This window comes from Haematobia irritans, chromosome 5 (genome assembly GCF_050003625.1).
Source record: "Haematobia irritans isolate KBUSLIRL chromosome 5, ASM5000362v1, whole genome shotgun sequence".
In the NCBI taxonomy this organism is placed as follows: Eukaryota; Metazoa; Arthropoda; class Insecta; order Diptera; family Muscidae; genus Haematobia; species Haematobia irritans.
Genome location: NC_134401.1, coordinates 16,721,744 through 16,735,824, shown reverse-complemented (window position 1 = coordinate 16,735,824; position 14,081 = coordinate 16,721,744). Strand labels below are relative to the sequence as shown.

The 14,081-nt window shown below is 27.7% G+C and overlaps 1 protein-coding gene across 1 annotated transcript in view; it reads right to left on the bottom strand.

Annotated features, from left to right (window-relative positions):
* Nucleotides 1-1,029: 1,029 nt before the first annotated feature.
* Cpr50Cb (Cuticular protein 50Cb) overlaps nucleotides 1,030-14,081 on the bottom strand; it is a 61,948-nt gene continuing 48,896 nt past the window's right edge. Inside the window, exons 3-4 of the mRNA XM_075309581.1 lie at nucleotides 7,173-7,253; nucleotides 1,030-1,752 (exon numbers count right to left, since the gene is read on the bottom strand). Coding sequence (XP_075165696.1) covers nucleotides 1,492-1,752; nucleotides 7,173-7,253 — 342 coding nt within the window. The 3' untranslated portion in view covers nucleotides 1,030-1,491. The remainder of the gene's footprint in view (nucleotides 1,753-7,172; nucleotides 7,254-14,081) is intronic.

Sequence of the window (14,081 nt, the reverse complement as noted above, 5' to 3'; positions counted from 1 at the left end):
AATTTTTTGCCTGCGAGCATCCTTTTGAGATCTGAGAACAAGAAAAAGTCGCTGGGGGCCAGATCTGGAGAATACGGTGGGTGGGGAAGCAATTCGAAGCCCAATTCATGAATCGTTCTCAACGACTTGTGGCTCGGTGCGTTGTCTTGGTGGAACAACACTTTTTTCTTCTTCATATGGGGCCGTTTTGCCGCGATTTCCACCTTCAAACCCTCCAATAATGCCATATAGTGACTATTGATATATTGATGGTTTTTCCCTTCTCAAGATAATCGATAAAAATTATTCCATGCGCATCCCAAAAAACAGAGGCCATTACTTTGCCAGCGGACTTTCGAGTCTTTCCCCGCTTCGGAGACGGTTCACCGGTCGCTGTCCACTCAGCCGACTGTCGATTGGACTCAGGAGTGTAGTGATGGAGCCAGGTTTCATCCATTGTCACATATCGACGGAAAAACTCGGGTGTATTACGAGTTAACAGCTGCAAACACCGCTCAGAATCATCAACACGTTGTTGTTTTTGGGCAAATGTGAGCTCGCGCGGCACCCATTTTGCACAGAGCTTCCGTATATCCAAATATTGATGAATGATATGACCAACACGTTCCTTTGATATCTTTAAGGCCTCTGCTATCTCGATCAACTTCATTTTACGGTCATTCAAAATCATTTCGGGCGTCCACTGCGTTCACCGTCCTCCGTGCTTATTTCACCACGCTTGAATTTTGCATATCAATCAATTATTGTTGATTTCCCTGGGGCAGAGTCCGGAAACTCATTATCAAGCCAAGTTTTTGCTTCCACCGTATTTTTTCCCGTCAGAAAACAGTATTTTATAGAAACACGAAATTCCTTTTTTCCATTTTTTTCACAATAACAAGATTTGCTTCATCATTTGAAGGTTGGTACTATATAAAAAAATATATAGTACCAACCAACCTATTATTTTTGCAATTTTAATTTAGTGGTTTGGTGGAGACATCGAACATAGTATTCAAAAAAATATAAATATAAAAATAAAACTGTCCATATTTTTAAATTAATTTTTTTATTAGTTTTCCATTTTATTCATTTTAGTTTTCATAATAACTTGAAAATTTTTCCGAAAGAAAATAATAATATTAAAAACATAAAAAATGAAATTCTAACCTGACAGTATAGAATATATAATTATAATATTTTTGCATTTTCTTTTCTAAAGGTAATTCTTAGTTTCTTTTTTATTTTTTTTTTGTTTAATATTAGAAGGGGAAAAAATAATAAAATAAAAGATAGAAGAAGAATTTCAACAAATCAACAAAGTTAGTTGGTAATCAGTTAAATTAATAATCTTAGCAAAGTTGTACGTGTCTATTATGTCTTAGCAAAAACCTTCTCTGGTGTGGTAAGTATGTGAGAGTGTGTGCTTGTGGGGGTGGGGTGTTGGTGTGTGTGTGTGTGGTACCACATAATCAACATGATAATTAACTCGGACATCATCAATGGGTTATATCAATACTTATAACCGGGTCTACCACCGGGTCCCTGAGGATATTGAGGTTCACCTTCATAGCTAACATCTGCATGATAGCCAGTCTTCCAATCAGCTGTATAACGCACTATTTGCATACGACCATCAGGCAATTGCACACGATATTCACCGGTAACAACATCACCATCACTGGCTGCTTTATGGGCATAATCATTGGCAGTGTCTACATCATTGACGGCATATTCAAAATCGAATGGCATGCCTGGCATATGGACATGATCCTGTAAAAAGGGAGATGGGAAATAAAAATAAAATTAGTAATTATTGTCCTTTATTGCTATAGAAAATTCGAATATGTACGCCGATAAGTAACTTTTTCTTGTATACAAAAATATAAATAATAAATTTTTATTTTTTTCAAAAATTTAATTTTCATGAAATTTTAGTTTTTGTAATTACCTAAAAATTATTTCATAAAAATGTACGTTTATAAGAAACTTTTTGTTATATACAAAAATTGCCTATAAAAATGCACATAAGATTATAATTTGTGCGTTTTTTTCTTAATCCGTTATCTACACTGAAAAAACAGTGAACCCACCAGGAAGAAAACTTGTGGTTAATTTTAGAAAATTTTGAATATTTTTAAAAAATTTTAACTAAACAGTATTACAAACGTTGGCATCAGGCCGATGTCATAAAAATAAGTAAATATTTTTCGACAAAATCAAGAAAATTTATAAGCCATAATTAAGTTTTTTCACTTGTTAAAGAAAATTTTGTAGTTTGAAGGAAAAACTTAGAGTTCAAAATTGCAAGAATGTCTTTAGTGACATACGAAGTTCATGATGGATGCGTTTTTGGTAAAATTTACATATTTAAAGAAATTCTGAACTATTTTGTGGAAGACACGAATTTAGTTCATCTTTATTCTTCATTTGAGTATATTTTTTTCTCGGTTTTTGTTAATTTAACTTGCGTGCACAAAACATTATTAGAGTAAAGGAAACTTTCTCCAAACATAATAATTCCATGAACTAAAATAAAGTTAAATTGGCTTTAGTGAAATAGAGAGTTCACTTTTTTCTGAGTGTAGTGTATAATTCGCTTATAATTATATTCGCAATAACTATCTTCAAAATATCAAGAATGTTAATAGCTGTTTTCTAATGTCGCTCAAAGCGGTTGATTTACGAATAAATAACCCCCTAAAAAATGAACCCTATATGGCAGAAAAGCCAATTAAATTCTATTTGGGAACATGGTATTATTAGGTTTTGAGAAAGTTTCTTTGACTTTAATAATCGTTTGCGTACGTTAGTTAAATGAACTAAAAAAGCGGAGAAAATTATAGAAAAATTAAGCATACAGATTTACTATATACGTGTCTCCCACCAAAATAGTTCAGAATTTCTTAAAATTTGTAAATTTTACCAATAATGTGTATGTTTTGAACTTCGTATGGCATTAAAGACATTTTTGCAATTTTCAACTCCAATTTTTTCCTTCAAAATACGAAAATTTCTTTAACAGATAAAAAAAATTAATCAATTTAAGAAAATTTATTAGACATAAAATTTTCTTAAATTGATCGAAAAATATTTATTTATTTTTGTGAAATTGGCCTTGTAATCACGGTTGCCACAGTTGATAGAATTCTACCAAATTTAGTAGATTATTTACAGTTTGGTGGATTGGTAAAATTCGTGATGTTTTGGTAGATTTTGCAAAATATTTCTCGTCAACTGAGAGGGACTTCACGAATTTTCTATAGAAGTTTGACCAAATTTTCTATAGAAATGATATTTTAAAAAACTTTCTATTACAAAGAAACTTGGAATAAAATTTCATACAGAAATGAAATTTTGACAAAATCTCCAATAGAAATGGAATTTTCCTATACCAAAAAAAAAATTGACAAAATTTCCTATAGCAAAGAAATTTTGACAAAATTTCTTATAGTAAAAACATTTTGTTAACAATTTCTATAGAAATAAAATTTTGACAAAATTTCCTATAGGAATAAAAATTTTTACATAATTTCCTATATAAATAAAACTTTGACAAAATTATTTATAGCAATAAACTTTTGACAAAATTTGCTATAGAAATAAAATTTTGACAACATTTTCTATGGAAATAAAATTTTGACAAAATTTTCTATGGAAATAAAATTTTAACAAAATTTTCTATGGAAATAAAATTTTGACAAAATTTCCTATAGCAAAGAAATTTTGATAAATTTTTCTATGTCATAGAAATTTAGGCAAAAATTTCTATATAAATGAAATGTTGGCAAAAATTTCTATAGAAATAAAATTTTGGCAAAATTTCGTATAGGAATAAAAATTTTTACATAATTTCCTATAGAAATAAACTTTTGACAAAATTTGGTAAATAAATAAAATTTTGACAAAATTTTCTATGGAAATAAAAGTTTGACAAAAATTCCTATAGAAATAAAATTTTGACAAAATTTTCTATAGGAATAAAATTTTTGACAAAATTTCCTATATAAATAAAAGTTTGACAAAATTTTTGATAGAAATAAAATTTTGACAAAATTTTCTATAGCAATAAACTTTTGACAAAATTTGCTATAGAAATAAAATTTTGACAAAATTTTCTATGGAAATAAAATTTTAACAAAATTTTCTATGGAAATAAAATTTTGACAAAATTTTCTATGGAATTAAAATTTTGACAAAATTTCCTATAGCAAAGAAATTTTGATAAATTTTTCTATGTCATAGAAATTTAGGCAAAAACTTCTATATAAATAAAATGTTGGCAAAAATTTCTATAGAAATAAAATTTTGGCGAAATTTCGTATAGGAATAAAAATTTTTACATAATTTCCTAAGAAATAAACTTTTGACAAAATTTGGTAAATAAATAAAATTTTGAAAAAATTTTCTATGGAAATAAAAGTTTGACAAAAATTCCTATAGAAATAAAATTTTGACAAAATTTTCTATAGGAATAAAATTTTTGACAAAATTTCCTATAGAAATAAAATTTTGACAAATTTTCTATAGAACAAGTAAGGAAAGTCTAAAGTCGGGCGGGACCGACTATATTATACCCTGCACCACTTTGTAGATCTAAATTTTCGATCACATCCGTCAAATGCTATATATAAAGATTTGTCCCAAATACATACATTTAAATATCACTCGATTTGGACAGAATTTGATAGACTTTACAAAATCTATAGACTCAAAATTTAAGTTGGCTAATGCACTAGGGTGGAACACAATTTTAGTAAAAAAATATGTGAAACATTTAAATCTGAAGAAATTTTAAAGAAAGTTCGCAAACATTTATTTATGATTTATCGCTCGATATATATGTTTTAGAAGTTTTGGAAAATTAGAGTCATTTTTACAACTTTTCGTCTAAGCAGTGGCGATTTTACAAGGAAAATGTTGGTATTTTGACAATTTTTGTCGAAATCAGAAAAACATATATATATATATGGGAGCTATATCTAAATCTGAACCGATTTCAATCAAATTTGGCACGCATAGCTACAATGCTCATTCTACTCCCTGTGCAGAAATTCAACAAAATCGGAGCAAAAACTTGGCCTCTGTGGTCATATGAGTGTAAATCGGGCGAAAGCTATATATGGGAGCTATATCTAAATCTGAACCGATTTCAACCAAATTTGGTACAGAGAGTTAAAATGTTAATTTTACTTCCTGTGCAAAATTTCAAGTAAATCGGAGTAAGAGATTGGCCACTGTGGTCATATGAGTGTAAATCGGGCGAACGATATATATGGGAGCTATATCCAAATCTGAACCGATTTCAATAAAATTTGGCATACTTGACTACACTACTAATTGTACTCCTAGTGCAAAATTTCAACCAAATTGGGGTAAAATTTCTGGCTTCTGGGACCATATTAGTCCATATCGGGCGAAAGATATATATGGGAGCTATATCTAAATCTGAACCGATTTCACTAAAATTTGGCACACTTGACTATAGTAGTAATTGTTCTTCTTGTGCAAAATATTAAGCAAATTAGGGTAAAACTCTGGCATCTTGGGCCATATAAGTCCATATCGGGCAAAAGATATATATAGGAGCTATAACTAAATCTGAACCGATTTCTTTCAAAATCAATAGGGTTATATTCTGGGCCAAAACACATACTTGTGCCAAATTTGAAGTCGATTTGACTAAAACTACGAACTAGACTTTGATCACAAAAATGTGTTCACAGACAGACGGACATGGCTATATCGACTCAGGAGCCCAACCCGACCATTTTTGCCAAAGACACCATGTGTCTATCTCGTCTCCTTCTGGGTGTTGCAAACATATGCACTAACTTATAATACCCTGTTCCAAAGTGTGGCGAAGGGTATACAAATGTACAAGATTTTCCATACAAATAAAATTTTGACAAAATTTTCTACAGAAATAAAATGTTGATACAATTTTTTTATAGAAATAAAATTTTGACAAAATTTTCTATTGAAGCAAAATTTTGACAAAATTTTGTATTGAAACAAAAATGTTGACAAAATTTTCTTTAGGAATAAAATCTTGACAAAAGTTCCCTACGAGAAATTGGTGCAAATTGCTACTGACGGACATATCACAGGACTGGTACCGGTGCTCCAGTTTGCGCAATTTTTAAATAGTCATGAAATTAAAATCGTATTGGATGTACATATTTATTGAAATACGATTATCAGAATAATCTATTGTTCCAAAGTTTTTCACTTCTGATGCGATTCTTGCCAAAAAGGAAACATATACAAAATAGTTTGTTGGAGACTGGTTCATGAGTACCTGTCTATAGGGTGCTCCTACTAAATTGTCGCATGACGTGTCCTTTGTAATGAGTAAATTGTTTCAAAATCAATAGGGTTCTATTCTGAGCCAAAACACATACTTGTGCCAAATTGTGTTCACAGACAGACGGACGTGGCTATATCGACTCAGGAGCCCACCCCGAGCATTTTTGCCAAGACACCATGTGTCTATCTCGTCTCCTTCTGGGTGTTGCAAACATATACACTAACTTATAATACCCTGTTCCAAAGTGTGGCGCAGGGTATACAAATGTACAAGATTTTCCATACAAATAAAATTTTGACAAAATTTTCTACAGAAATAAAATGTTGATACAATTTTTTTAGAGAAATAAAATTTTGACAAAATTTTCTATTGAAGCAAAATTTTGACAAAATTTTGTGTTGAAACAAAAATGTTGACAAAATTTTCTATTGAAACAAAAATTTTGACAAAATTTTCTATTGAAACAAAATTTTGACAAAATTTTTTTTTGAAACAAAATCTTGACAAAAGTTTCTATAGAGATAAAGTTTTGACAAAATTTTCCATAGAAATAATATTTTGATAAAATTTTCTACAGAAATAGTAGTTTGCAAAATAATTTTTTTTTGTTAGGTTTTCGGTAAAATTGTTTCCAGAAGTTGGCTCGAGTGGCAACCTTGGTTGCAATATAGTTTTAATTTTGATAATTAAATTTGTCATAATTTTCCTTCCTGGTGGGCTTACTGTTTTTTTGGGTGCAGTTGCCCTTGTCGTCGTTATATCCGGCAAGTCATTATATGTTGTTATATACGAACTCTACTACCTTATGACGAAATGGATTGTTTTGATCTAAATATTATGTTAAATACTTTTTCTTTGTGTTTTTTTCTATGAATTTACTTACTGGTCCTGGTTCTCCTCTTGGTGGAGGGCGAGGTTGATTACCGCCTGGTGGACGTGGGGCTGGACCACCACCTGGAGGTTGCTGCAAAGGAAACAAGAAGAAATCATTATTATTTTCCCAAACATGAATTATATGAAGTATTCAAAAGGAAAAGGTGACCCATTATATATAAGTGATTCCCCCTCTCACCATCTCTCTCTGCAATTAAGGTGACGATATTTATGTTAATGTCAATTTAATGCTGTCAAAATGAGGTGCGGCTCTAAGAATGCATCTTAACGCTTCTGGCGTTTACAAGTGGGTAGAGGAACATGTTTGTATAAAATACTAAATGTTTGAGCTACCAATTTCCATCATCATCATCGTCATCTCTAATAGACAATATAACCAAAAGAGAATCACATTCAAACCTCCAGCGCAACCATGATTCTTTTGATGCATTAGATGTTTGGTGTTTTGTTTTATATAAAGTTTTTTGGTTTTAAAGTTCAAGTTGTTTGAAAAGTTTAGTAGTTTTGTTTTTTTTTTTTTGGTTTATCGTGCAAAATCAATTGGTTACCATTCATTCAAAAGTTTTGTGTAAAATTAAACACAAAAGGCAAATCTTTGGAGAGCAAACAAAAAAAGACAACAACAACAAATAAATTATTTTATATAAATTTAAAATGGTAAAATCAATGTATGACCCTCCCATCCATTGAGCAGGACAGACAGAATTATTGTATATAAAAAGCAACATTGTATTGAAAGGTAATCAATATCTTTTTAGTTGGTTTGATCCATATTCAAAAGTGTTGGAGGTTGGGTTTAGATTGAGTTAAAAAAATTTAATATTGTTGGTGTTATTGATATATTGCCCTGATTTTTATTTTATTTTTTTTTCCATCTCCATAAATTGCAAAATTTGTGTCTTTGAAATTTTGTAATTAAATTTATTTGTCCCAATTGTGGTTTTTGTCAAAGGCTAATGATGAAATTACTTGGATTTAATTGCATTTGCAATATCCATGTCTTTTGCCCATTCAAAAGACTTGTTTTCATATCTGTATCAATTACCTCAAATGACATACTCTAATAATGTAAATCTGTGGTGAAGATAACACGAAGATGCTCAATTAAAGTAACATTATTTTAAATCTGTCAATGTGTCACATCATCTCATGTTGATAGTTAAAAAAACATGGTTCAAAGATTTAGACATGATGGGTTATGAAAATGGGAATAAAGTAAAGTAAGTAGAGGAAATTGTTTTTGTACGGAGACAAAATGATTTTTGTGTTTCAAATTTGAAAAAAGTGTTTGGTTGTTGTCACTTTTGTGTCACTGAATGTCATAACTTTTCACATTTTCTGCCACCTTTTTGCAATGTTATGCCACTTAAAAAAAAACATTTTGTGAAATCGTTTTCGCAAAATTTTGATCCCGGATTCCTTTAAAATTACAGAGGTGATCGATGCCCTAACATTAAATCGAACTAATAAGTCCAATATTTTAATTTGGAGTACTTTTTTCTTCTCAAATTTTTTCCTACTCAAATCATAGTTACCAAGTGCACAATTGTGACGCCTAAAAATAGGCAAATAAATTTTCTTTAAAATGTCGCATAAACTGTTAATTTCACGTATTGCTTTACGACGATTGTTGGCTTTATTTAGATCTAATTTGAAAAAATTGCGGCTTCATAATTAAAAAAAAAAAATAAATAAATAAATAAATTCGTATTTCGTATTTTATCTTTATATAGAAATGTGTGCCATTTTTTTATTAATGTGCCACCTTTTATTGCAAATGAAACATTTTGTGCCACTTATTACAAATACTCAAAGGTAACGCTCTTTCGGACTAGTATTTCAATGTAACAACGAGTTAATTTATTTCCACATTCATGGTGGATTTTTAAAAAAGTAATTAAAATACAATTCGTTAATAAAATCGACTTGAAAATGAATTCCCACAAGATGTATAAAAATGAGATCAAGACAAACCGGCAAGTGTGTGAAATTTGAGAATTTTAACATTTTTCCAACATTGAACAACTAGCACCGAAAAGGATGAGTTCGATTCTACAACCTGAACTATGTCTTTCAATAATTATCACGATTACCAAGACGATGATGATGATGGTAAGGTATAAAACTTATTGCGGCACAACATGAAAAATTTATTAAGTTGACATGTGGTTCTATACTCGCATGTGGCAAATAACAATGTTCAATATTCATTTACCAACCCCAAATACAACCAGCACTTCGGATAGAATAGCTCACTTGGATCTATTTAGCTCTGGCAAACACATGACATTATTTTACTACTACAACATAACATATCTCAAAGTAGTACAACCATGCAACCATAAACATGCAACCAAAAATTTACATTCAACGCTTGGTTGATGGTTTTGTAGCTGGCTTGTTTACCAGTAGACCATTTGTTAGTCAAGTTGTTTGTTAACTGTTGCAGCAACAGTTAGCAACCAACCTGAACTCGGATGGCAATAGTTGATGTGCTACATCAGCATCCCAATCAAATTAACCAACCGTATTCATTTCAAATGGTATCCATGTAGTGAATGGTATATATTCTAGTCTAAATCGGGAATGCGATATCCGCATTCTGCCCTATATTGCAATCTTAATCCGGTATTATTTATTTATTTATTTCTATAGCAAGTTTTGTAAAAAGTTTATTTCTATGGAAAAATTTTTCAAAATTTTATTTCTATAGAAGATTTTGTCAAAATTTTATTTCTATAGAAAATGTTGTCAAGATTGTATTTCTATAGAAAATTTTTTCGAAATTTTATTTCTATAGAAAATGTTGTCAAAATTTTATTTCTATAGAAAATTTTGCCAAAATTTTATTTCTATAGAGATTTTTTTTTTCAAAATTGTATTTCTATAGAAAAGTTTTGCCAAAATTTCGTTTCCATAGAAAATTTTGTCAAAATTTTGTTTCTATAGAAAATTTTATCAAAATTTTGTTTCTATAGAAAATATTGTCAACATTTTATTTATATAGAAAATGTTGTCAACATTTTATTTCTATTGAAAATTTCGTCAAAATTTTATTTCTATTGAAAATTTTGTCAAAATTTTATTTCCATAGAAAATTTCGTCAAAATTTTATTTCTATAGAAAATTTTGTCAAAATTTTATTTCTAAAGAAAATTTTGTCAAAATCTTATTTCTAAAGAAAATTTTGTCAAAATTTTATTTCTATAAGAAATTTTGTCAAAAGTTTATTTCGATTGGAATTTTTTTCAACATTTTATTTTTATACGAAATTTTGTCAAAATTTTATTTCTATCGAAAATTTTGTCAAAATTTTATTTCTATAGAAATTTTGTCAAATTTTTATTCCTATAGAAAATATTGTCAAAATTTTATTTCTATACAAAATTTTGTCAAAATTTTATTTCTATGGTAAATTTTGTCCAAATTTGATATCTATGGAAAGTTTTGTCAAAATTTTATTTCTATAGAAAATTTTGTCAAAATTTTATTTCTATAGAAATTTTTTCGAAATTTTATTTCTTTTGTGAAAATTTTATTTCTATAGAAAATGTTGCCAAAATTTTATTTCTATAGAAAATTTTGCCAACATTTTATTTCTATAGAGAATTTTTTTCAAAATTGTATTTCTATAGAAAAGTTTTGCCAAAATTTTGTTTCCATAGAAAATTTTGTCAAAATTTTATTTCTAAAGAAAATTTTGTCAAAACTTTATTTCTAAAGAAAATTTTGTCAAAATTTTATTTCTATAGAAAATTTTGTCAAAAGTTTATTTCGATCGGAAATTTTGTCAACAGTTTGTTTTTATGGGAAATTTTGTGAAAATTTTATTTCTATATAGAAAATTTTGTCAAAATTTTATTTCTATAGAAAATTTTGTCAAAAGTTTATTTCTATCGAAAATTTTGTCAAAGTTTTATTTGTATAGAAATTTTGTCAAAATTTTATTCCTATAGAAAATATTGTCAAATTTTTATTTCTATACAAAATTTTGTCAAAATTTTATTTCTATGGTAAATTTTGTAAAAATTTTATATCTATGGAAAATTTTGTCAAAATTTTATTTCTATTTCTATTGAAAATTTTGTTAACATTTTATTTCTATTGAAAATTTTGTTAAAATTTTATTTCTATAGAAAATTTTGTCAAAATTTTATTTTTATAGGAAATTTTGTCAAAATTTTATTTCTATAGAAAATTTTGTCAAATTTTATTTCTATAGAAGATTTTGTCAAAATTTTATTTCTATAGAAAATTTTGTCAAAATTTTATTTCTAAAGAAAATTTCGTCAAAATTTTATTTCTATAGACAATTTTGTCAAAATTTTATTTTTATACAAAATTTTGTAAAAATTTTATATCTATGGAAAATTTTGTCAAAATTTTATTTCTATAGAAAATTTTGTCAAAATTTAATTTCTATAGAAAATTTTATCAAAATTTTATTTCTATAGAAAATTTTGTCAGTATTTGATTTCTATAGGAAATTTTGTAGAAATTTTATATCTATGAAAAATTTTGTCAAAATATAGTTTCTATATAAAATTTTGTCAAAATTTTATTTCTATACAAAGTTTTGTCAAAATTTTATTTCTATACAAATTTTTGTCAAAATTTTATTTCTATAGAAAATTTTGTCAAAATTTTATTCTTATAGAAAATTTTGTCAAAATTTTATTTCTACCGAAAATTTTGTCAAAATTTTATTTCTTTAGAAAATTTTGTCAAAAATATATTTTTATACAAAGTTTTGTCAAAATGTTATTTCTCTAGAAAATTTTATATCCAAAGAAAATTTTGTCCAAATTTTATTCCTATAGAAAGTTTTGTCAAAAGTTTATTTCCATCGGAATTTTTGTCAATATTTTATTTTTATAGAAAATGTTGTCCAAATTTTATTTCTATACAAAATTTTGGAAAAATTTTATTTCTATAAAAAATCTTGTAAAAATTTTATTTCTGTATAAAATTTCGTCAAAATTTTATTTCTATACAAACTTTTGTCAAAGTTTATTTCTTATTTCTGTAGAAAATTTTTGTCAAAATTTTATTACTGTAGTAAATTTCGTCAACATTTTATTTCTATGGAAAAGTGTGACAAAATTTTATTTCTCTAGAAAATTTTGTCAAAAATTTTTTTTTAATACGGAATTTTGTCAAAATTTTATTTCTGTAGAAAATTTTGTCAATATTTTATTTGTACCGAAAATTTTGTCAACATTTTATTTCTATAGAAAATTTTGTCAACATTTTATTTCTATAGAAAATTTTGTCAAAATTTTACTTGATTCCTATTCAAGTAAAATTTTGACAAAATATGTAGAAAATTTTGTCAAAAATTTTATTTCTATAGAAAATTTTGTCAAAATTTTATTCTTATAGACAATTTTGTAAATTTTGTCAAAAGATTATATAGGTGAAGGGTTTGCTTGAATTGAGTGTAGTTCTTAAATCTTCTTAGGTTTACGTGTAAAATCAAAAGCTCCAGTTAATTTTCAATAAAACTCCAATAGATCGTAGCAATAGCACAGTATTGAATGAAATCGTGTTTCTTGTTAATCACCATCTTTGCGATAGGATCATCTCTAAGGTATTTGGTTTAAACTAAAATTTGTTGTAAGGATCAAAATCATGTTTTACAGTTCATACCGCCATGCAACAACCTTCCTAATCGATATTCATTGCAAAGTCATAACATTTTGGCAAATTTCAAGAAATTGAAATTCAATTGTTCCACTGAAAGTTTGAAGATCTTCCTCCCAAGATGTAGTTAATAAAGTTGCATGAACCACGAAAATACAAATGACTTTGCAACACCTTAAACAATACACACAAAAAAATTTTTTTCTGATTCAATCACCAAATTAATTGATCCAATTAATTTTTTAATTGAAATGTCTTCAATCACGAAAATGATAGTATCAATCACAGTTTTAATTGGGCATAGAAAAAAATCTTGATTAAAAAATTAATTGATTTTTTCAGCAAATGTCAATTAATTTTTTAATTGATTCAATTAAAAATTTAATTGATGTTGATTGCAAAACTCAATTAATTTATTAATTAAAAAAGGTAACTATTTTTAATTACTTTCTGAATTGGCTTAGGGTTTTTATTTGGATTAACAAATGATTGTTTGAAATACATTTTTAATTAGTCTTCCGAATTAGATTAAAAAGTTAATTGTATCAATTAATTTTTTAATTACAAATTTTAAAAATTTCAATCATTGACTTAATTAACTTAATGTTTCTATCATGATTAAAAAGTTAATTGTATCAATTAATTTATTAATTGAAAAAATTTTCAACTTCAATTAACTTTTTAATTGGAAATATTTTGGTGATATTTTTTTCTGTGTAGACAGATATACAGTCGGAGTCAGTGGATCCCTTGGCAAATACTGAAGTGAATCAGCGAAATATTCATTGGAGCTTCCAGTTTTTCTATGAGTTCCATATCAAAAGCGCAACAATAAGCCATATATTTGGGTTACCATCGCAGCTCTCCTCTGCCGAGGTTGATAATGGTGTAGATAATGATGTTGATGATGAGGAGGAGAATGAAAAGTAGTAGCATAGTCGTTATTGCTTCAAGCCTGAGTGTTATTTGCTTTTTATTGTTACTTCGTTTCCTTCATCTGTTCTGTTTTTACGAGTGTTGTTAATTTAATATTTGTTGTTTTTGCATTCTCAAGTATTCCTTGTGTAGTTCCACAGCCACAACCATATCTGTTTTTTTTCGGATGTCTTTTGCTCCTTCGTCTCCCATTCTATTGTTATTTGTGGCAGTTGTACCACCCATACTTTAAATAGAGATGCCATTTGGAATTCGGAAATTATAAAACTTCTATAGCCAATTGCTTTAGCTTAGGTCTGTTCGCGAACATTTCCATTAA